We start from the raw sequence: 23,720 nt of genomic DNA, 5'->3' as shown, positions 1-23,720 counted from the left end.
AAAGCAGTACTGGGGCTCCTGCCTTTTATATACCGCTTTCATACCACTTTCATAGTCCAATAACCTGCTTGGTGTAGATTAGGCCTAGGATAGGTAATCCTACTTTATAGGATTACATTGTTTAAATGCCTTTGACTCTCTCTAACTGCATATGTGTTGCACCCATGAATGTTGGTAGTGCCATTTTTAAAACTTAAAATATATTCTAGCCGACATAGTGGTTATACTCAAAATGTTGGAAATTCAAAAGACCCCACCACTGTAAAGTGTGAACGCGCTTTAGCATTTCACTGCGAACGTATAGATCAGAGGTAGAAGTCAATTTTTAAAAATCCGTGGCTTTTCATAGTTTCCAGCAACATTTTACTATAGACACTCACCAGTGGAATTTTGTCCACGTGAACCCTTGGCCTAATCCATTTGGCTGAATTGTCCTTAACATGATGTACTGGCAGCTTAAAAAGCCACCCACAATGTTCCCATGCTCCAGATGGTGGATTCCCACTCTTCAGAACGGATGTGAGACATTTGTATTTTGTACTTCCCTATTGGAACTCGACACCAATATTTATCATAAGAACTAACCCAAGATAGTTGCAGTAATGGAACAGAGGACAAGCAACAGCTCCCCATTCAAAATGATCTGTACTTCTTAGCCACCTACTAATTTAAAGCCAGTAGAGTAGCTATGCAGCTGTATTCCATGGTTCAATGAGGCATATTCTTCTGGAACCAATAGGACTTAATGCTAAACTGTTATTTGAGGCAGCAGTTCATAATGAGCAGAGCTAGCTGGCATAAGATCGCAAATGGTCAGTGGTGCTTTTATATGGCCTCTGAGGCAAGCACTTCTATCACCCTCACTATGAAATGACCTGATCCCCTGCCCACAAAACCATGCAGTGCACGTCTTAATTTTGCACGACTGTTGCTCTGGATTAACATCAAACTTTTAGTAAGTCTCTTTTTTTTTTCATTCCAGTATTTTGTTACAAGCACTGTTCATAAAACAATGCATGGAATCGACAGGGAGCAGATTGCAGCTGCTGATGCTGCTCCTGACCTCCATGCATGGATCTCAAGTTTGGAACAACATGCATGTAAGTTGTAGGTCTACGGATTCTACAAAAAGCATCAGCCCTCCATTTGAATGCAAAATGCTGTGCTCTCACCCAACTCTTTTCTGTGGCTCTACCACTGTCCATCAAGTTTCTGCCTAAGAAGTAGGTTTTTGTGGGAAAGCCATCTCCTCTGTTACCTTTGCACTGCATTCCTGTACCTTCCAAAGTCCACAAAAAATTAGGGTACGTACTCTCAATGTTAGAATCTTGATTTTTATCAGTCATCATAGTTGTCTTTTTTGCAATCAATGTAAGATTAGAAATTCTCCAACAAATTATGGACCAATTTCCCATGAAGAGTCACAACTCTTCATATTAGCTTGAAAGTTAAGAGCAACTCTGCAAGCTGGAATGCTGGAATGCACTCTACTTGTAATGGGAACAAAAACGCTGGCAGTGAAATACAAAAAGGGAAAGAGAGACCTAAATCACAGCACAATGACCTCCCTTAAGGCATCTGCCAAAGAGACGGTGTTTTTAGGCAGCTTCTCTGAAACAGCGTCTTGATGTCTATGCCACATACAGATTTATTATTGTGCCTGAGAAACTGGAGGGGGGAAAATGTCGATAGTATGCCTAAGTAACACTGAGCTTTGGTCATAGGAAAGACTCCAGTATTGTGGGCACCACACCCACACCTACTGATGTGGTCCCAGATTTTTTTTTCTTTGGAGGCACCTAATTAAGAAAACCTTGACTCATTTACATGGATACGTTTGATCTAAATTATACTCCAAACCACACCAAATTAGGAGCATCTGTGAACGTGAAATGTTTGTTCCCTTAGAATGGTAGAATGGGGCCAGCTCTGGACAGCACATGTTCAAGTGACGAAAAATATTTCAGATGTAGCATACTTCTGAGACCTACTTTTCCACTAATAATTTGCAGTGAGCTAAAGTAGTATCTCTCTCCCTCTCTCTCTCTCTCAACCCACAATCATTACAGGCTGTCTAAAAGGTTTCACTTTTCTACTTTATTTTTTCTGAAGCAGAGAGAGAGAGAGAGAGAGAGAGAGAGAGAGAGGTGTAAGCGGCCACCTACTTTGATGTGGCCACTGCCAGAGAAACAAATCCAGCAATTGTCAAGAATTGACACTGACATTCAAGTCCAATGCCAATGAAATATTTCCCCAGAACTGAGCAGGAATCTGTTCTCCAGTTTACTCCTTTTCCTTGAAAAATTCACATACATTTTGTATTCTCAAATGCACTGTTTTTCATATGTACACAAGAAATAAAGAAAAAAGTTACATTGGAATTGGCACAGTATCTCTTTGGAAATCATTCAGGAATCTGAACCACAACTATTTGTTGAGCTCTTGCACAGATTGTATTTCACTCCTTGGGTTCTGTATGAAGAGGTACCTGCTCTGATTAGGTAGCTGGATAAGAGCTTTGAACAAAAAGTCAAGGCAATATACATCAGGAGGGTAAACAACTAGCAAAAGCCAAAATAGATGTTATTTTAAATCTGTATCTCGCAGCAATGTCTTTTTATTATTATTATTATTATTATTATTATTATTATTATTATTATTATTATTAGTCTAGAGTAAGCACAGGGGATCAGGACTGTAGCATCAGGGCAGGGGGCTTTTAATATCTTGACTGGGGTCCCTGTGCCTACTCTAAAGCACAAATTTTAAAAGACATAGCAGCTAGATACAGATATAAAGTAAAGTCTGTTTTGGCCCTAACTGTAGTGTCTTCCTAGTGGATCATTACCCACTAAAAGGTCTGCTGTCTTTTGTCCACAGCAAAGTCTATTGCATTTTTATTTGGTACACTTCCAAGTTTGTTTTAGAAATAGTTCACTGGTGAAGAACCACCATGTCACCACCACAGGACAGATGAGGGCCAATATTCTGAAGAACATGAACAATTTGTAATCTATTTAGCAATCCAAATGTGTGGTGGCTTACTAGGGGCTTGATATATATATACCTTCTGTTTTTGCTGCCTGCCTGGAACTGCAACAAGAAAGACAGGGTCGGGAACATGGCTGCTACTGGTTCCATTTAGCTTTGTGAATGACAAGTTATGCTGTCCTGCCCCAGGAAACATAACCAAATCCATTTATAAACACAGCTTTGTAAAACATTAATATGCTACAATGCTGGTTTATCAACACATTTCAATATGTTATCTAAGATTAGGGTGTAGTTTTAAAAGTTGCTAGGTCTGTGTTGGAACTCTTGAAAGTCTAGTACTTATAAAGTCCCGCCACGCCTGCCTACATTTTGCAGTGATCCTCTTAATCGTGATTTTAAAAGGCTTCTTGATGTTTACACTGTTTGTATGTGCCAGATCTACACCAAGCAGGATATAACACTTTGAAAATGGTTTAAAAGCTATATATGTAATGTGTCCTGGGCCTGAACAGTTGTCAAAACCATTATAAACTGTTATAATGCAGTAGTGTAGATCCTGCCTATATAAGGAATATTTGGACAAACTGATCATTGTATTGATAATGTTGTATATTACTTTATAGAATTTGCCTCTGAGGTACAGCAGGAGCTCAAAGTATATAGGGCAGGGGCAGCGGGGGGGAATGAAATGTGGCTCCAGCCTAATTTCATGCAGGTGGGGGGAGCACAAAGGGTTGAGGGCAAAATCAGGGGTAGGAAACCTAAAACAAACAGAACAATGGATGGAGGGGGAGAGGAGCCCCCCTGCAAGCAAACTATTAAGGTTTCTGGAGAGGAGAGGGAGAGGGGTGGAGTTTCCCACTGGATGCTTGCAGTGTAACTGTTGCTGCAGCGGGCAGTCCTTCTGGGTGGTTGGAATTTGTTTCCCTGCCCAAGATGAACACTTAAGATTCAAGATGATAGCTTGGAATTGTGTCTCCACAGCTACCATTTTTTTCATTTTGGAACCAGGGACTTGCCAACAAACATTTTCAATGTTTATGTTCTGAGATGATGTTCTGCTCAGGATATTAACAATGGAACCTCAGCCATTAGTGCGTCCCAAACTTTTTTTACCCTAATTGTTCATCTTTATCAACAACATCTTTGCATCCTAAGAGACATTACGAAGATGTTAATCAGGGAAAGAAGTTATTTATTCTCAGTAGGGCAGATCGTAAGCAGCACCTTAAAACTATTATACCGAAGGGGAAAGGAAGCCAATATAAGGTTAAACCATCTTTGCAACCCCTTTTTCATTTTCTGCTGTTCACAGCCAAAGCCCTGGATTTGGCCCAGTGTATTTTGAACTGGGACAAAGTTCAAAGAAGAGAGGCGTTGGTTTCATCCAACTTCATATTTTTCCCTTCTCTTTTGCTCTGCAAAATGTTTGAATTACATAATTTCTGCAACAGCATGTCTCTGAACTAAGCTGTCAGTGTTTTACCTTTTGTATTCAAACTGTGACCGATATTCCATCCCGTAAGATCTCCTTGCTCTGGTATATTATTAAAATGTGATTCGTGACTTTAAGGAAAGGGTGGAGGCTTTATTAAAATAAAAAAAGAGTCCTTTTGTTTGAAGAGATCTTAATACGTTTGTCTGATCTACTGTTTTTTGTGGTAGCTGGAATATAATTTGAATATATTAATATTTTCAGCAACAGTGTTCAGGGAGCCTAGTTAATAACTTATGCATGGATACATAGATATACTTCAGACAGAGGTAATGTTTTAGCCCTTGTGTTGGTAATATTTAGAAACATGGAATGAAAGAGTCTGTTCTTTTCCTGCCCTTTGTTGTGGGCATGCATTGTGGTGGTATGGAGCCAGGGTTCTTTCTGTTGCCTACACAGCCTGGATTCAATAAGCAGTTCTATATGTATATTATGACAATGTGGTCAAGGAAACCAGATTTATTTTTTTTAATTTTTTTTACTATACCTTTGTGTGCCTGTATAGCATAACAAAAAAAATCTGGTGCTTATTTTTCTTGTACTCATTCAATATGTTAACATATTCATAATTTGATACAGGTTACATGCATCATATAATTAAAGTTAGAGTGTTAGATGAAAAACCAGCAAGATGTTACTTGAATGGAAAATATTTGTCCTTTCATACAAGAGTCATTACGGCACAGTATAAAACCGTAAATCTGACGAATAATCACTAACCCATGCCTGGCTGTGTGTTAGATCATTTCTGATTCCCTCCCTTGGGTGAAAGCCCATCCAACTCTCTACCCACCCACCCTCAAAAGTTGTATCTGTCCCAGATGCTGGGCAATTTGGATCATTTTGTTATGCAGTCCCACCCAGTAGAAGGCATCATAGCCATTCTGTCACCGGCTGCTTTTGCTTTTTGTGTGTTATACTTCTCATTTTTCTTCCCACCATTTCCTACTGTGGGCCTACCTCTCTGGAGTGGTAGGGGAGGCCTTATGGCCAACTATCTACAGTCTAGCCAAGTTAAAATAAGAAACAGGCTTTGGCGGATGTGTTTCTCCCATCACAGTATCACTGGCCATGGCTAGACCAAGCCTATATCCCAGGATTGTCCTGGGATCATCCCTGTGCATCCAAATGACACAAAGGGGATCCCGGGAGCAGGCAGGGACAACCCCTCCATTTGCCTGGGATAATCTTTAGGTCTAGCTAAGGCCACTGTTTCCCCCCTCCTTGGTGCTCGGTCCGCTGCCACTGGCAACTCCCCTTTAGTGTTTCTTCCCGTGCAGAGGCCAGGAAGGAGCACCAGTTTGGGAGCCTGAGGCCTCATGGCACAAAGCTGCTGCCATCAAGACGGGGTCTGGTTATAAATACCTCCTTTTGGGGCAAGCTGTTCAAGAAGGTGGTGATCATGGTACAGCTGCAGATGCTCTTGAAGGTTACAGAGTAGCTGGATGCATTCCAGTCTGGGTTCAGGCCTAGTTTCGAGATAGAATCAGCCTGAACTTTATTGGAAGAGGAATAGAGGGAAATGTGACCCTTCTTGTTCACTCAGCCACTGTTGATACCATGACCATGGTATCCTCCTGGATTGGCCCCATGAGGTTAGAGTAGGGGGCAACTGTATTGCAGTGTCTCCTCAACTACCTTTGGGGTCAGTTCCAGAGAGCGGGATTGTATCTTGGTGCCTTGGCAATTGTGATGTGGGATGCCGAAATGTACTATCCTGTCATCAGTGCCTTTTAACATCCATATGAAGCCATTGGGTGTGCTCATTAGGGGAATTGGGGTGAGGTGACATCAATATGTGGATGATGCGTATGCCCAGCCCTATTTCTCTGATACATCTAAATTGGGTGTGGTCATGCACAACCTGGACCAGTGCTTGGATGCACTCTTGAGCTTGATGTAGGCCAATCAACTGAATTTGAATCCTGGTAAGATGGAAGCTCTGTGGGTTGATGGTTCTCAGGTTTGGGAGTTGGTAATTTACCTGTTGTGGATGGAGTTGCAATGCTCCTAAAGGGACAAGTATGAAATCTGGGGGTTGTCTTAGATTTATCTCTGTTACTCAAGGACCAAGTGGCCTCATTGGCAAAGTGTCTGTTACCAGCTTCAGCTGGAACAACTGCTACAACCAGACAGGGATAGCCTGGCCAGTGGCCTCAAGAGTGGATGAGTGTAATGCAATTTAAATGGGCTGCCCTTGAGATTTGGCAGCTAAATTGCTCAGTGGAGCTTCTTGCCGGTGCTGAGGCCACTGAGCCATTTTCAAGGTGTTGGTTTCTAAAGCCTTAAGGAGCTCAGAGCCAAGTTATCTGAGAGGCAGGTTTCTTCTGTATAGGCTACCCTATATGTTCTGAGGGGGAGGCATTTCTTACTATACCAAGGCCTACTGATGCTCACTTGGTCATGGTGTGGAAGGGGGTCTTCTTCGTAGTGGTACCTGTCAGGTGGAATGAACTCCCCTTCAAGATCAGGCCAGCTCCTAGTTTGAAGTGTTTCCACCGACAACTAAAAACGTATATTTTTGCCTGGATGTTTTCCAGACCACTGGCATTGTCAGCTACACTTGGTTATGTTAGTACAATATTTTATTGCACTAATTTTATTGTTTTATTGCTGCTTTACTATTTTATTGATTGGGTTTATTGTATTTTATCATGATTTTACTTAGTGAACCTCTTTGGGATTTATTTATTTTTCATGAAAAGTGATATAGAAATTTTCTTAAATAAATGGAGGGAATGTTTATGTTTCTGGTTGGTAAAGATGGAGATATCAGGCTGTGTTAGAGGGATATGCTTTGCCTCTGGAAATCTTAGCCAGACTTCTAATCTTCTATTGATTTTGTAGATTCTAGGAATTATATTTTTGGAAATTTGATTTTATGTTTTTGTAGGATTTGCTGCAACTGAAGGCAAAGCTAGACATGATATAGGAGTTCAATGAATAGGATGTCCTGTGATTGATTTATTTGTAAAGTTGAAAGCATCCACAGAGGGTGGGAGTGAATTGGGTCATGGAAGTGTCTCTCAGGGAAGATGTGTTCAAATTGTAGGTTTCCAACCTTGTGGCATATGGCAGTTTGGGCAGCAGCAGTGTGTGTGTGTGTGTGTGATTTATATTGTACAACCAGTGAAGGGTGAAACACACCATCCCTCAGTGCCACTTTCCCAATCCAATTTGGGGGCCTTGTAGCTGCTTTGCAACTTTTTAAAAACTTCCAGGAAATCTGGAACTTGCATCATCTTGTTAAGCCTGATGCTTCTAGGATAAAAACAACCATTAAAAAGAAAAGTGCTATCAGCAGTAGCAACAGCAGCAAGAAATCAGTATCACAAAACCCTGGGTTCTCTTTTGAATTCTGTTATCCTAAAATTTTGGACTATACTAGATTCTCTTAGGTTCCTGCCATATATTGCACATAATGTTCTTTATTTACTCTATATAATATAGATCTGTGATTTAAAACTTCTACATAACTTCTAGAAATAATAGAGTCAAAGTACAAGATATAATGCAGAATTAATTTCCTGCCTTTACTCCATCACATTCAAAATCTTCCCCCAAAGCTAGTAAACTTCTAGATGAATTTGTTCTCCTATCAGGTTTATGCCATCAGCCCAGCTGCTTATTTGTAACACTGACATATTCTGGAATAACTCTTTCTGTAGGAAGCTTCTAGTGTGATTCACAATTTGACACACGAGTTCATTCTTCACCTTGTTCAAATTGTGTGCGCACACAGCATTCTTCACCAATCACAGTCCTTTTCTTGTCAATGGTTGCCAGAGGCAGTAACAAGGGTGAAAGATATCTATCGTGAAAAGTCCAGTTCCAGTGTGTTTCCCCAATTTATTTACTGACCTTCAGTGCAACAGCCGCACTCCTGACCCTCATGAGATGGAGCCTAGGGGGAAATGGCACTGAGCACCAATTCCATATCCTGTTGTTCTGTGGTCTAAATTAAGTGCTAATTAATTACCCCTGGCATCTTTGCCATTGCCTGTCAAATTGGATTTAGGATATTCTTTCCGTGTTTAAACAAACAGCTTTCCATCTCCAGCTAAAATCCCAAGTGTTAATATTTCTTTTTCTTACAAATCCGTATTTTAAAAGGAAACAAATGTGTCTATGTCCATTGCAGGTAGCAGTGAAATTAAAGAAACAAGGATTGGTATTGTCAATTTTGATTAATAGCCCTTCATTAATAAACATCCTGTTATTCATTTTCCACCTGCAGTTGCTGATGTTCCCTGGAATCAATTAACTCATATAATTTGATTTATTTTACAAAGACATTTTTGGATGTGCTGTGCTGATGATAAAGCTTTCTGTGGTTGCAGTTCTTGATTCAAAGTGAGATTGTTACCTAAGTGCTTTTTATTTTTTAATGTTGCAAGCAAATGTGGCTTCAGGCGGTCTGGAATTAAAAGAATGAAAGTAAATTTGAAAACTTTAAACTAAATTCAGAGGGAAGTATCTGTTGCCTACTGGGAGGCAGAAATCTCAGCTCTGCATAGGCTGTGCTATTCACTAGGTTGGGCATGACTACAGAATGAGAAACAAATCAGCTGAGCAACTCCATGGTCAAAGGTGATAAACTCACTATGATTCTGTTAATTATTTGTGCTGCTGTAGGCAAATGGGCTCACATTTCCCCCTGAATAACAAATTAGGCAGACCAAGGCCAGATCTACACCAAGCAGGATATAACACATTAAAATGGTTTGAAAACTGTAGATGGAATGTGCCCCAACACTTGTCAATACCATTATAAACTGTTTTAAAGAATTGTGTAGATCCTGTCTAAGCAACAAATTGAGAGAGGTTGTGTATTCAGTGCAAGAAAGGCATTGTGCACTATTGGGCATCACCTATTGGGCATCACCAGCATTTTGCTTGATGCAACAGTGTGCCTGTTGACCGACTTTCCCCTGTGGCCATGCCTGGCAATATTGACAGTGATGAACAAGCTGTCTTTCAGGGAAGCAAGTCTTTTTCTGATCTTTTTAGGAGAAGCCCCCAATGAGCTTCCAAAAACACTAAGGGCAGTATCCAATGTCAGTCCTATTTAGAATCGACCCATTGAAATGAATGGGACTTATATTAGTCATGAGTAACCTAAGCCCCGTTCATTTCATTGGGTCTACTCTAAGTTGGACTGACATTGGGTACTACAATGGGATTCCCCAGAACATGGTTTGAAAAATATCAACTCAGTTAAGTCTTGTATTCAGTTAGTTTGGATAGAATGAGAGTGCTCAAAATACAGGACTGGATGCTGAGTCTGATGAGCAGAGTTTGCTCATGAACAGGGTGCTCTCAGCTCTTCCTCCCTGTATCTCTCTGCAGCCCTTTTGCCCCAGTCCTGCAAATTACTGTGCAGCATTTGGAATTAGCTTGGAAGCTGGTACTGAAGACTGCAGGGTAAAGGGTGAATCTGCACACACACACACACACACACACACACACACACACACACACACTGCCCCCTTTCATTTGCAAAAGTTTCTCTGGACCCAGATGCAATCTGCGTAAGGAAGAGCATCTTTGGATCCAACCCAAACATTCAATGTTGATATTTTTTATGAGACCAACTTTGATGTTCTCTGAACTCAGGAGAGAAATTCTTTCCGCAGTGGTCAAAGGTGGCATGCATGGTCCATTACATTGCTAGCCTTATTGCTGAACCTTAACTGTAGTATTGTTCAAATATCCACTGGGTAATATTCTCAGTCCATCCATTTGGAGATATATCCTTCATTCCTACAATCAAACAAGAGCAATCTGTGTGCATAAACAAGGTTCTGAACATGGATTGGCCTTCTGTACACAATCCTGACTTTTCAAAACATGTGGTATATGGATCAAATGCACCTTGCACCCAGCTCAGGTTTGTGCGTAGGGTGCTCCTTCGCCATTTGTTTGGGCAATGGGGTGAGGAGCCTGATTCACTTGCCACTGGCAGCATTACTCTGTTCCAAAAGGGGCCTCCTGCATGCAAGGATTTCAGTACCATGACCAAAGTGTGCAAACTCACAAAGCCCAATCTTAAATAGATATACTTACCATGATAAATCATAATCAAAGAGACTTCCTACAAAATAATATTGTTTAGGAATTGAGAGGTGGCTAAATTGTACACATTTGCCTTGGAATTCAAACTTTGATGGGACATAATCCTCATCTTCAATACAAAAGCAAGTATTATAACCATATACGACTTCTTTGTTTTGTATTTTAATCTGAGCCGGGAAAGAAAGCAAATCCTTCCCCCACCCATGAGTCCCCAAGTCCCCTTCATGGCATCTTTTACTTGGGCAGCCAGATAAAAGTTGAGACTAAGCAGCTTGCAAAAGCAAGTCTTTTCAAAAATTTACTGGGATAAATACGAAATAGATTACATAAAGAAGGGTAGATGTATTTATAGGATGATTTAACAGGTTTGATCTCCAGCTACATACATTTTATTTTTAGTATAACTTCTGCAAATGTTGTGCCTCTTCTTCCATGTTCTTTTATTTATATCTGTACGTTTGGTTGCACACTGGTCTGTGGTTCTAGTAAGGCATTAACTCGCTTACTTAACATGGTTGTTTTGTAGGGCATTAAATATTACCAGATTACTTTCCGTTACATTCGGTACAGTTAAGCTATGAAAGCTGAGTTTATTCCCAAATAAATAAATAAAAGACGTGCTCCTACAAAGAGCTTGAACCATCAATGGCAATTTGAGGATAGGAGGTCCAAATAATAAAGCTCATTTGATTATCATTGTTTTGCTGTGGGATATATGTGTGCCTACAATGGACCTGGGGGGATCTACACTACTGCTTTTAAAGCGCTTTAAAGCACTTTGAAAACGTTTTGAAACCTGTATATGCAGTGTATCCTGGGCCCAAACAGTTGTCAAAACTGCTATAAAGCGCTTTAAAGCACTTTAAAGCAGTAGTGTAGATCCCCCCCCCCCTGTTCAGACAACATGCTTGGCCATGGTTAGGCCACTAACCCTTTTTCAGCAAATGGTTAGTGAGTGTGTTTAAATCATGGTTATGTAGCCACCATAGGTTAGGAATGGTTCACATGGTCACACATAGTTTTCATTGTTTTCAATTGTTTTACTGCTTTTTAAAAAAAATTCTACTGGTTTTAATTTGTTAGGAATTTAATACCTTTTTAGCTGTGTATATTTATGTTCTGATTTTATCTGTATGCCACCCTGAGATCCCAGTGATATAGGGTGGGATACAAATGTTTTAATAAATAAAATAAAAATAAATCACATTCTAAGCCATAATGTTTAGCTCAACATGTCTTAACACGTGGCTTAACGTGTCATCTGAACGGGGTTAGTGCATTTAACTGGCATGATTAGACAGATAAATATTTATTTTCAATAGAGATTTTGTTTGAAGTTTGGATGGGTTCTCCTGCCACCCCACAAGTAACCATGGCTACACATCAATTTTTGTACCACTAAATAAGCAAACAAGAAAATATTGAATATTCATCTTCAAATTGGTTTCCCAGGTAGTTCAATGTTTAGAGCAGTGGTGGGGAACCTCTGACCTTTGGGCTGAATCAGGCCCATGGAATCGTCTTATCTAGTCCCAGAGCTTCCTCCAACTTTCCCACTCCTCCTCAACCCTGCCAAATAAGTACCAAGGGTTGAATCCAAATTTAAGCTGGATCTACTGTGCTGGGGCCTATCTTGACGGGCTCTCCTATCAGGGTTCTGCAATCAGCCCAACTGCTTATTTGTAACACTGACATATTCTGGAATAAGTCTTTCTGTAGGAAGCTTCTAGTATGATTCACAATGTGAAACATGAGTTCAAACTTCACCTTGTTCAAATTGTGTGTGCACACAGCATTCTTCACCAAACACAGTCCTTTTCTTGCACAATGTCCCGGGAGTGAAGAGGGACATCACACCCATCCAGGGCCGGTGCTACCATAGAGGCCACTCAGGCGGCCGCCTAAGGCGCCAAGCTAAGAAGGGTGCCGGACGCAGCGCAGCACTAGCGTGCATTGGCTGTGAGCCCGCCTGGCCCAAGGATTCAGCCGGGCCTGGGCGGGCAAGATGGCACCCCATGCCAGCCAAAGCAAAGCCAGGGATGCTGGGGTGGGGGTGGGGAGGCTCCACATTCAGACTTCCAGAACGTGCCCGGAAGAGAGAGAGAGAGAGAGAGAATGTATGGGTGAATGGGGTCTTTGAGTGAATGCATGTGTTCATGCGTGTGTTTGTTTGGAGTGAGTGATGCTGAGTGTGTGTGTGCATGCGTGTGAGTTGGGGGGGGATGATTTGGAGGTGATATTCCTATTAAATAATGCATTTTAGACCTATAGATGTTCCTTTCCAATTTGTTTGCTATAATTGGCATGACATATTTCTTGCACTTTAAAATAAATTTAGCAGTTTCAAGTTTTGTGCTTCTTATTTTTTCCAGGAAACATATGTTCTTAAAAATCAAAGTTGGCAATTTTGGGTGTGTGTGTGTGTGTGAAAGTAGCTCACCTTGCCTAGGGCGCAAAATAGTCTGGCACCGGCCCTGCACCCATCGCAGCCACCATTTTTTAAAAATCACAGGAGCTGGAGCACACTTGTGCTCCAGGGCAAAAGTAAGTAGGTGGGGGGGAGCTCCAATCCTGCTCCCCATCCCCTTTGTCCCTGGACTCTCCTTGGCCTGGCTTCTTCCCTCTGCTGACTCCTGCTACTCACATGGAGGAGGGAAGAAGCCGGGATAGGTGCCCACACCATCCACAGTCCTCGGGCTTGAAAATGGAGGGATGGTCCTGCATACTCCTGGAATCTCCTGTGCATCATTTGGATGCACAGGGACAATCCAGGGATGATCTTGAGGGAAAAGACCTAAATCTTTTTCCCCGGGCCTAAATCTAGAATCACCCCAAAATTATATGACAGAGGTATCATTTTCCTCGGTATGCAGACATAGACCATTATTATCTTTGTTCTCAGGATTTCCCCATAAATTGATTTATACTGAAATCATTAAATACTTGGCTTGGGAAATGTAACTCCCCCTTTATCTCCTCTGGAGCACTTCCAGGTGCAATTCAAAGTGCTGATCATTACTATTGGAGTCCTAAATGGCTTGGGAACAGGATACCAAGAGGTCCAATGTCTCCCATACTATCCTGCCTGTCAACTGTGTTCAGCTGGGGTCTTGTGTTCCCTGCTCCAACCCAAGGTTCAGCTTTGGGTGCCACCACAGAAAAAGCCTTTTTCTGATCTGGTCACTAGGACTGGAGGGCTCCCACACTAGAGGCATTCAAGAGGCAGCTGGACAACCATCTGTCAAATATGCTGTAGGGTGGATTCCTGCATTGAGCTGGGGGTTGGACTTGATGGCCTTTTAGAACCCTTCCAACTCTGCTATCTATGAGGACAAATTTGTTGGGTTTGCATTTTAATACAGTTGTTGGGGACCATGGGTGGGAGGGTGATATTGCACTAGTGTCCTGCTTGTGGGTTCCTGGTCAACAGCTAGTTGGCCACTGTGTGAACAGAATCCTGGACTACATGGACCCTTGGTCTGATCCAGCATGGTTGTTCTTATGTTCTCCAAATGAACCAAACTTCAAACTACTTCAAAACCAATTCCAATTCCTCCTATGGAATTCCCTGCCTCTGGAGGTCAGGCAGGCTCCAACCTTGTACTCCTTTCGGCACCTCCTGAAAACATCTTTATTCCAGGAAGCCTTTCCTTAATATGCTGCCATGAGTCTCTGTATTTGCTTCTTTTAAAATTTGTTTTAAATGTTTTATTCAGTTTTTTTTAATTTTCATTTTATCTTGTACACCACTCCAAAAAAATTCAATGGGAAGCTTTATATAAATATTCTAAATAAATAAATAAAACCAATTCCAAACAAATATATGAACCAGAACACCCTTATCTTTTGGTTTTCACTCTTTTCCAAATTTTGCAATGCAGTTTTCTGGTCTGAAAATGCATACAAAATTGCATATATTAGGGAAAATAGTGTACAACAATGTGTACATTTGGAGAAATTGCATATAAAAAGGCATAATAATTAGGGAAAGTTGCTTACAAAAAATGTTTATATTAGAGGAAATACATATAGAAATGCATGTTTAAGCGGAAATGCACATGACGTTTTGCATGGACCTTTAACCAAATAAATTCCAAACTGATGTGGAAACAGGGCAGGATGGACTTTTGCTTTTAAAAAGACAGCAGTTGTACAAAGCAAAATGGAAACATCCATCTCTAGTCATCCGAATTGTAGTGGTGACCTGACGCAGGAAAGTTCATGTCTCCCTAAGATGAATCCTTGATGCGCTACAGAGCAGTGCACTTCTTTTCCAATGCAAAGATGAATCTACATATTGGAGGAACGGCATGTGCAAAACAATACTACAACAGAGAACCCTTTCTTTTCAATTAGTTAAATTCTCAATGTGTCCTGTGCCTATATTAGCGGAGTAATGTTAATATTACCATACTGTACAAAATAATTTATGAAGCCTTCATTTTGTTTATAGTAAGGATGCTATATTTTAAGAAACTAATAATTAAGGCTGTCTGATTAGTGCCATATGGAGTGTGTTTTTTGTAATGGACACCAAGGCTACAAGCATGAGACAGTACTCCAAGAATGCTCCCTATTTATATATGATTTTTAGAAAGCCTTAAATAAGTGCCTGTGTTTAGGGAAATGTGGTAAACTAGAAGACTGGCAGGATTCCACTGAAAGACAGTGTTTTCTACATGACCCCACCCACTGATATGATGGAGACCTTATTCTAAGACAGGGAACAGATGATGCAGCCTATCTTTTGCCATTTACTGCAGCTTCTGCAAAATGTATTTTACACAGAAAATAGGGTTTGGGGGAGAACCAAACCTCATTTTTATATAGCTTTATGGGAGATTGGTAGAAAAACTTTACTTGCAGGCAGCCCTCTCTGACATCATTCACTCCCCTCCACCCCAAACACAATAACAACATATTCAAATGAAACCACTATAAGGTGTCATAAAAGCAAATCAGTGTGTAGAATAGTTCAGTATGAAACTTAGGCCATGGCTAGACCTACCCGGTCTAGAGTGACGGAGGAGGGAGGATCTCATGCTATGGTTATCGCGAGATCTCCTTCTCTGTCTGCACGCAGCGCGTCACGTCCTAGGAGGAAGAGGACATCACGCCTGCCATTTTGTTTTTTGTTTTTAAAAGAGATTGAGTGCTCATGCGCAAAAGCTCAGATTTTTAAAAAAAATAAATGAATTTTCCCTGCTCCCCCACACCCAGGTTGCAAGGAGCCGGGACAACCTGCGACGCCCGGCCACACATTCCGCGGTCTCGGGATCATCCTGAGACCACAAAAAAAGCGGGCTGAAAGGGTAGGGCGATATCCTGGGGAAATGGAAGGATCATCCCTCCCTGCTCCTGGGATGCCCTGTCCGTCATGTGGATGCACAGGGACGATACTGGGGCGATCCCTGGGATATCACCCCATCTTGTTATGCCCTCTAATTTAGGCCCTTTCTACACCTCAGGATTATCCCAGGAAAATGGAGGGATCATCCCTGCCTGCTCCTGAGATCCTGTGTCATTTGGATGCACAGGGATGATCCTGGGACGATCCTGGGGAAAAGGGCAGGTGTAGAAACAGCCTTAGTCCATTCTTTGCTAGGGATTACACACGAGTTCTAAAATATTTCCATCATGAACTCTTTCTAGTCTAGTACCCTTACATATTTTAAATAAATCTGCTCTCTACTAAGTTGGTGCTGTACACTGGAGCATGGCAGACACTTTAGAATGTCACTGTCATAGTTTGGAGTAGGGTTCATAAGCAGCTCATGAATTCACTGCATTCTCTCATGTTAGACAAGATTGCCGAATTTTATAGGCCAGGCCCTCCTGGCCTTGCTGTAATTTTGCATCTATACTGATTTCTCTGGGATTTTTTTACATTCCGTTTCACAAGTGTCCATTCATGATTTATCCTTCATCTCTGAATTGATTATCCTACCAATAAGGTGCCTGCAGAGAAACTGAAAAATGTTTCCTGTATCGCACACAGAAATGGATGAGTAATAAAACTGAATGGTCAGCTCTTAGTATAAATGTAAGGGTGTCCAGAACGGCTTAGGTTGCATTATTGAGGGCTGTTTTTAAACCCCTATAATTTAAACTGAATTGTCTTGCTTTCTCTTGAGAACTCTTGAAGCCTCTCTGCTCGATCTGTACTAACAATCATTTATCAGCAATCGTTCCCATCATACGTTATTGCTATTTGGGGCCATTTCAAATGTTAATGCTTTCAGAGTGGAAGATTCTCATTTCAAAGGTTAAAAACACTGTTGTTCTACTGGGCAACTACAATATTAAAATATCCCTCTTACCAAATGGATCTCTCCAAAGGCATTCAGAGTTTCCATGCTAGTGCCAGATGCTAGCAGCAACACCATAATTTGGAGTAGTGGGTGAGGAATGCTGAGATCTGGGGTGGGGGATGTCACACAGCCAGCAGTGGCTTCACTTAGAGGCAACCTGGGGTCCTCCAGATGATTTGGACTTCAACTCTCCTCAGCCCAAGCCAGTATGGCTAATGGTCTGTGATCAACGGAGTTGTAGAGGTCACACATTGCCAACCCCTGACCTATAGAAAGGCCTAAATGCAGCTACTATGCTGAGCTCAAAAGATCCTGTTGGAAGCCCAGACCACCAACATGGTTCAGCTCTTTAAAAACTTTGGTTTATCCACACAGTGTGGTAAGCAGCCTGCAGATGTTACAGTCACCCACATAGATCCTCTTCAGACAACATGCTAAGCCACGATGGTTAAGCATTTTGAACTAAACATTATGGCTTAGTGTATCGTGTGAACCATTTCTAACCATAGGTATAGTTTGTTCATAGCACCCAGAAAGGCCTCAGTATCTTCCATATTAGAAGCCTACTGGGCAGGGCCCTTGTGAGAGCTGGACAACAGTATAGTTTTTGTATTGGGAATGCTCTGTGGGATTCTCTAAGGGGAATTCTGCCATGAGAGGTCGGGCTTCGGTGTGCGTGAACATCAGTACCACAGTCCAAACGGAGAAAAGGACCTGCTGTATCCCAGAGCTACCTAGATTAGGGATTCCATGGTTAACCACAAGGTTCTGGTTTCTTTTGCATTGGGGCAGACAAGGATTCCAGTTTTCATTATGTCTGATTCTATCAGTTCTATCAGATTGGTAAACTTATAATCAGTTCCAAATCAGATCTATCTATCTATCTATCTATCTATCTATCTATCTATCTATCTATCTATATCCTGCATCCAGGCAAGAATGCTCTGGTATGTTGTGATTGGAAGAAAAAGTATAAGTGTTTGGATGAGCAAACCCTTACCTGTGCATAACAAACAAACAAAAATATGGGGTTAGACGCGCCACATCTTGGGCAAGCCCAGAGAATTCTGCACAAAAGCAAAGATGAAACCGACAGATCTTTATCTCCCCCCTGCCCCTCGATTTTCCCTCAACAGTGAAGGGGCTTTGAACAACTCACAGGGTAGATGGGGGTGGGGAAGTGTTATGGACATAAAATGACAGCAGTGCATGCCAGCAATGTGCTATCATGTAGCAACGTAGGAAGTTGTCTTATACTGTGTCAGAGCATCTGTCCATATAGCCTAGAATTGTCAATACTGACTGGCAGCAGCAGTGGCTCTCCAGGGTTTCAGGCAGGAATTTTTTTAGCCCTACCTGGAGATGCTTGGGATTGAACTTGGGATCTTCTGCATGCAAAGCAGGTGCTCTTACCACTGAGCCACAGCGCTAATTGATCACCATGCTTGCATAACTACTCTTTTGGGATTTTCGATAAAAATTACCTTCTCTATTTGAATATTTGTATCTTGCCTTTTTGAGCCCAAGGCTCGCCAAGATGGCTAACAATATCAATAACCAAATACATTGTAAAATGACAGCAACTAGAATCCCAAAAGGAAAGTATTGCATGTGCTACTATTCTTCGGCTGGCGGGTGGGGTGGGGAGTGCATGGAAAGACACCTCCCAAACATTCTGCGTGCTTTCCTGTGAATATCCAAGAATATTGGGTGGAAAGGAAGGAATCTCAATGCAAATGTGGGGGCCGGATTGGTAAACCTATAATCAGTTCCAAATCATCATATGGAGACGGGATGCATTTCAGCTACACAGCAAAGGTTATAATGCAAGATTCCTGTGCTTGTGAAGAGGAAACAGTATCCAAAAATAGACAGCATCATCAGACGAGTGTTTTACCACACACTCTCTACTGCCCACTTACGGATGTTTGCTCATCCTTTAGACAATGTTGTCCACTTCCTGCGTGCCTCCTGCTCCTTCCGATTGTTTTTCCATCGCAAAATAGACCCCTTTTAATCTGTCTTTTTTATTTAAAAAAAAAACAGAATGTGCCGCCATTTCCTGCTGTGTGCGGGAAAAGCGGTGCGATAAAAACAGCCCCTGAATGGGTCATGTAGTCATTGCTGCTTCCTCTTTCTCTCCCCACATAAAGAGATTGTTGCTATTGTGGGACAGCAGCAGGAGGCCATAGCAATGGTAAGGAAACACAGAAATCCACCTATGTGATGACGCTCAGAATCTTAATATAATTTACCTTTATTTATCATATTTTAAATTTTTTAGTTTTTCTCTCAGTTCTATTTAATTCTCCTAATATTTAAACTAAGAGTTAGGCTGTAACTGAACCATCACTAAAAAACAAAAGGTTATGTTCAGTGAAGTTTGTTAAGTTGCATTGTTAAGTAAAAGTCTGTCTGTCTGTCTTTAATCAATCCCTTTCTTTTTTGCCAACAGAATAGCAGCAAAGGAGAATGTGAATCTTATGACCCCTCAGAGTTTAGGCATTGTTTTTGGACCGACACTTCTTCGATCTGAAAAAGAGATGCGGTCCATGGCAGTAGACATGCTGTACCAAAACCAACTTGTTGAGCTAATGCTAAGCGAATACACCAAGATCTTCAACTTTGAGAAAGACTGACAGACAGGGAACGTTACTGAATATATTCACATCTGTCTTGATATCTAATATTTTTACATTTCTGTAAACATCTTTCTGAAATATTTCTTTTCCCTTCTAGTGACAGATGCCTCGTTTTGTGAAAACGTAGTGATGATTTTGTCTTTAAATTTCCAAACATTGGAATAAAAATATATTGTCAACATTTGCTTATGTGTACTCGGTGTTAACCCTTTGCATGAGTCAGTCTCTGCTACAGCACTCTACAAGGCTTTGCCATTTTGCATGCCTTTATTTTACAGCTGGGATTTGACAATATGGCCAAATCCAGATGAAATATTGCTTGGAGGCATATGCAATGGCACTCCCAGACAAGCAGGGTTGGAGGTTAATGGATTTAAATTGGTTTCTGGAACAATTAAATTGGTACTGATAATAGTCTGTCACTTAAAATGCTTTTTAATGTATATACCTGTTCTTGTGTGGAAAATGATAAAAACATGTTGAATGGTCATTTCTCCTTGAGGCGAAGCCAAAGGATCAAATGTTGCAACTGATTTGTTCTCTCTCACAGACGCACTCTCTCTCTCTCTCTCTCTCTCTCTCTCTCTCTCTCTCTCACACACACACACACACACACACACACACACACACACACTCAAGACTTGAAGTGTTCTTAGTGTTTTCTGCATCTTTTGTTAAAAAAAATAAGGATGAAATGAATCCCTGAACCTCATTGTCTTAAATGCTGCAGCAGAAATGCATCAGTTGCCTAACTCCTCATGTTAAATGCAACATCCATTTTGAATCTCCATCACTTTATACGACTTTGCTCTTTCCCTAGCTATGTCATGTTTTGTAGAATTTTTTTATTATGCTCCCAAAGTTGCTTTATTGGTGAACTGCATTAAATTCATCTAGAAAGAACTTTTTTCTAAAAGCCTTTTCATATGCCCTTAGGATTACTTGGCTAGACTTGAATCAATTTATACATTTGATGGTTAGTTTCAGTTGTCATGGATAAACAAAAGGGTAACTGTCTAGAATATATCAAATATTGTTTTATTCTGAAATGTATGTTTCCAGCTATACACATCCTCTACCCTGTTTTGTAAAAGTATTTCGCTGATAAAATGTAGACTTATGTTTGACAGCTTTTTAATCAAGTTCAAAGAGAATAAATAAAACTAATCCAGTGTGGTAAAAGAGTCTGCCTGGTTATCGATTTGTTCATAAAATGAAAAATAAACCATGTAAATAAAATGTGTGAAAATACAGATCTAGAAGCAAATATTTCGAGCAATTAAAAGAACACCCAAATATAGGATTAATGCATAAATCTGCTGTGTAGGAGAGATATGTCTCAAGTATCAAATCTAATAGTCAGGAATTACAATGTCATTGTTCAACACCATTTTACAGCCTGCTCTGTTGTTAAGCAGTCGAAGTTGTGCTTTAAAACGATCATCAAGGAAAATAAATGTACAAGGGTTCTGCTGCTTCATTAAACAAGTACAAGCTCTAGGATTAATGGGTAAGTTATGCAGAATCCACAAGTGCAAAAAGAACTAGGCTATCACTGAAATGACCACAACATTACCAGGGAATAAAGAAGATGCAGAAAAATACAGTAACAGTGGCCAGTCATAGCACTTAAAGGGGAGAAAGTAAAACTTTGGGATCCTCATGTGCAGTTGAAAGATGAATCAATGCTGGTGATGCAGTCACTAGTTCCTGCTGAACTGGTGACTGATGCTGCCATCTTTGACATTGCTAATCTTTGCTGAAGGGAGCGGGGATTTCCTGGCTGGAATTAGCTCCTCATCCCAAAGATACAATTGAAGGGTGTACATGAGTACATCCAGAAATTATCAGTGCTTAGATATACATGGAACATCATGTTTGTCCTCAGTTAAGTGTTCAGTTTATATGGCTGAAAATATATACCTCTTGGCTGCATTTGTTTAAACATATGATAGAAAGGTATATAATAGGCATGTTCAGACAACAAGCTAAGCCATGGTTTGGCCACTAACACTTTTGCAGTAAATGGTTAGTGAGTGTGTTTAAACTCACTAACCATTTACGGGATACCTATCTCTACCAATCAATCCCCATGTCAGAAATAGAATCTGATCGATTACTTTGGCATTCCTATGAACTAACATAACTTTTTCCAGCCTGGAGTCCTTCAGACCTGTTGGATAACAACTCCCATCATCCTGGTTGGAATACACATCTGGAGGTAGAGGAAGGCTGGACTAATATAAGCCCAGTGTGGTTAAGTTTTGGCTTTTGGCTTTCCTCTGTCATTTGGAAACATGCACCAAGAAGATTTACAGTAGGGATGTGCTCCGCTCCGATTAGGAGCGTAGAAGCAGTAGCGGATTGGCCTGCTCCGCCTTACCCAGAGGCGGAGTAGGAGCGGACCGCGGACCCCCTAGAAGCAAGGCGAAGAGAAGCGACCATTTTTCGGAGCTCCGAGTTCAGTCGGAGCGCTCCGGTCACCATCTTGAAAACATTTCGCCATAGGATTGCATTGCGGCAAATAATCGCGCATAACTACGTTGTTTTTGAAGCTATCGTTCTGGAAATTCTTGTGCACAGAGAGTCGTGGATGGGGGTCATTTTGAGACCACTCTCACCTCTCTGCGTGCTGTGGTTCACGTGCAATATTTTTTTAAAAATCGGGTCAACCGCGGGGCTCAAACTGCGTTTCGGCTTTTCGCCCATAGGATTGCATTGAGGGAAAGAATCGGGGATAACTGGGGGGGGGTTTAAGCTATCGTTCTGAAAATTCTTGTGCACAGAGAGTCGTGGATGGGGGTCATTTTGAGACCACTCTCAACTTTCTGCGTGCTGTGGTTCACGTGCAATATTTTTTTAAAAATCGGGTCAACCGCAGGGCTCAAACGGCGTTTCGGCTTTTCGCCCATAGGATTGCATTGAGGGAAAGAATCGGGGATAACTGGGGGGGGTTTAAGCTATCGTTCTGAAAATTCTTGTGCACAGAGAGTCGTGGATGGGGGTCATTTTGAGACCACTCTCAACTTTCTGCGTGCTGTGGTTCACGTGCAATATTTTTTTAAAAATCGGGGTTTGGGTTTTTTTTTTTTATTATTATTATTTTTTTGGAAGCGATGACAGGCACATTCAACTCCCAATCCTGATGAGAATTCATCTCCTCAGAAAGCATCCTCCTCCAATCCCAGCGTTGGAGGGGGGACTAAGGCAGACCCACCCTGAGAACTTTCTGTTTTGTGTCTCTTTGTGGGTTGGCGTTCGTGGAGGGAACACTTACTTAGCTAGTGCTCCTGCTTTGGAGATAGATTAATTTAATATAGGTTTAGTTTGGCGCGTGTGTGTGTTTGTTTGCTTCTTTCTGACTTGTAGCTTAGTTTGCCCTGTGTTTTCCCCTTACTTTGATTTAATATAAACTTTATTTTTGAATTTTGGAGTGTGTGGTTGGGTTGGTTGCCCCCCCCCTTCCCTGTATTAAAGCCTGACTGTTCTGCTTTTGTGAAAGCTTTCTTTTGAAAGCATACACACACTTTTTGTCCCATTTCCCTACATTTATATTCTTAAACATATTTTATTATATTCTTTCACATAGTCCATTAGTATATATTCTCATACATATTATATTAGTATTCATATTTTGTTCTTCTTATAGTAGTGGTTGGTTCTTTTTCCCCCTCCCCTCTCTTAAATCCTGATTGTGTTTCCTTCTATCTTCTATATACCAAATATACCAAAAAAATTGGATTCTCTTTTTCTTCTCTGTGTAACTTCGACGGAGTGGGCTGCTTTTGTCAAGTTCAACAGGCAGCCACAGATTGAGCATTTTGGGGAAAGCATACGCACACCATTTCCCTATTCTTAAACATATTATTATTATATTCTTTGACATAGTCTTAGTAGTCTATTAGTATACATTCTCATACATATTAGTAGTAGTATTCATATTTTGTTCTTCTTATAGTAGTGGTTGTCCCATTTCTTGTCCCATTTCCCTACATTTATTAGTAATATTCTAAAACATATTATTATATTCTTGTAGATATTCTTAGTAGTATATTCTCATACATATTAGTAGTAGTATATTTTATTGTTCTTGTCCCATTTCCCTACATTTAAACATATTATATTCTTCTTATACATATTCTTAGTAGTACCTTATACATAGTATTAGTAGTATTAATATTTTGTTAGTCATCATGAAAAGAG

At 40.9% G+C, this 23,720-nt stretch overlaps 1 protein-coding gene across 2 annotated transcripts in view; it reads left to right on the top strand.

The window, feature by feature from the left end:
• ARHGAP15 (Rho GTPase activating protein 15) overlaps positions 1-20,143 on the top strand; it is a 487,468-nt gene extending 467,325 nt beyond the window's left edge. The window contains exon 14 of one of the 2 annotated variants that reach the window (XM_063116582.1): positions 19,331-20,143. In XM_063116582.1, coding sequence (XP_062972652.1) covers positions 19,331-19,514 — 184 coding nt within the window. In that variant the 3' untranslated portion in view covers positions 19,515-20,143. The remainder of the gene's footprint in view (positions 1-19,330) is intronic. The other variant, XM_063116583.1, reaches the window with a different exon arrangement.
• Positions 20,144-23,720: the final 3,577 nt, after the last annotated feature.

The sequence above is a fragment of the Elgaria multicarinata genome, chromosome 2 (assembly GCF_023053635.1).
Source record: "Elgaria multicarinata webbii isolate HBS135686 ecotype San Diego chromosome 2, rElgMul1.1.pri, whole genome shotgun sequence".
NCBI lineage: Eukaryota > Metazoa > Chordata > Lepidosauria > Squamata > Anguidae > Elgaria > Elgaria multicarinata.
This window is presented reverse-complemented; position numbering and strand designations above follow the sequence as displayed.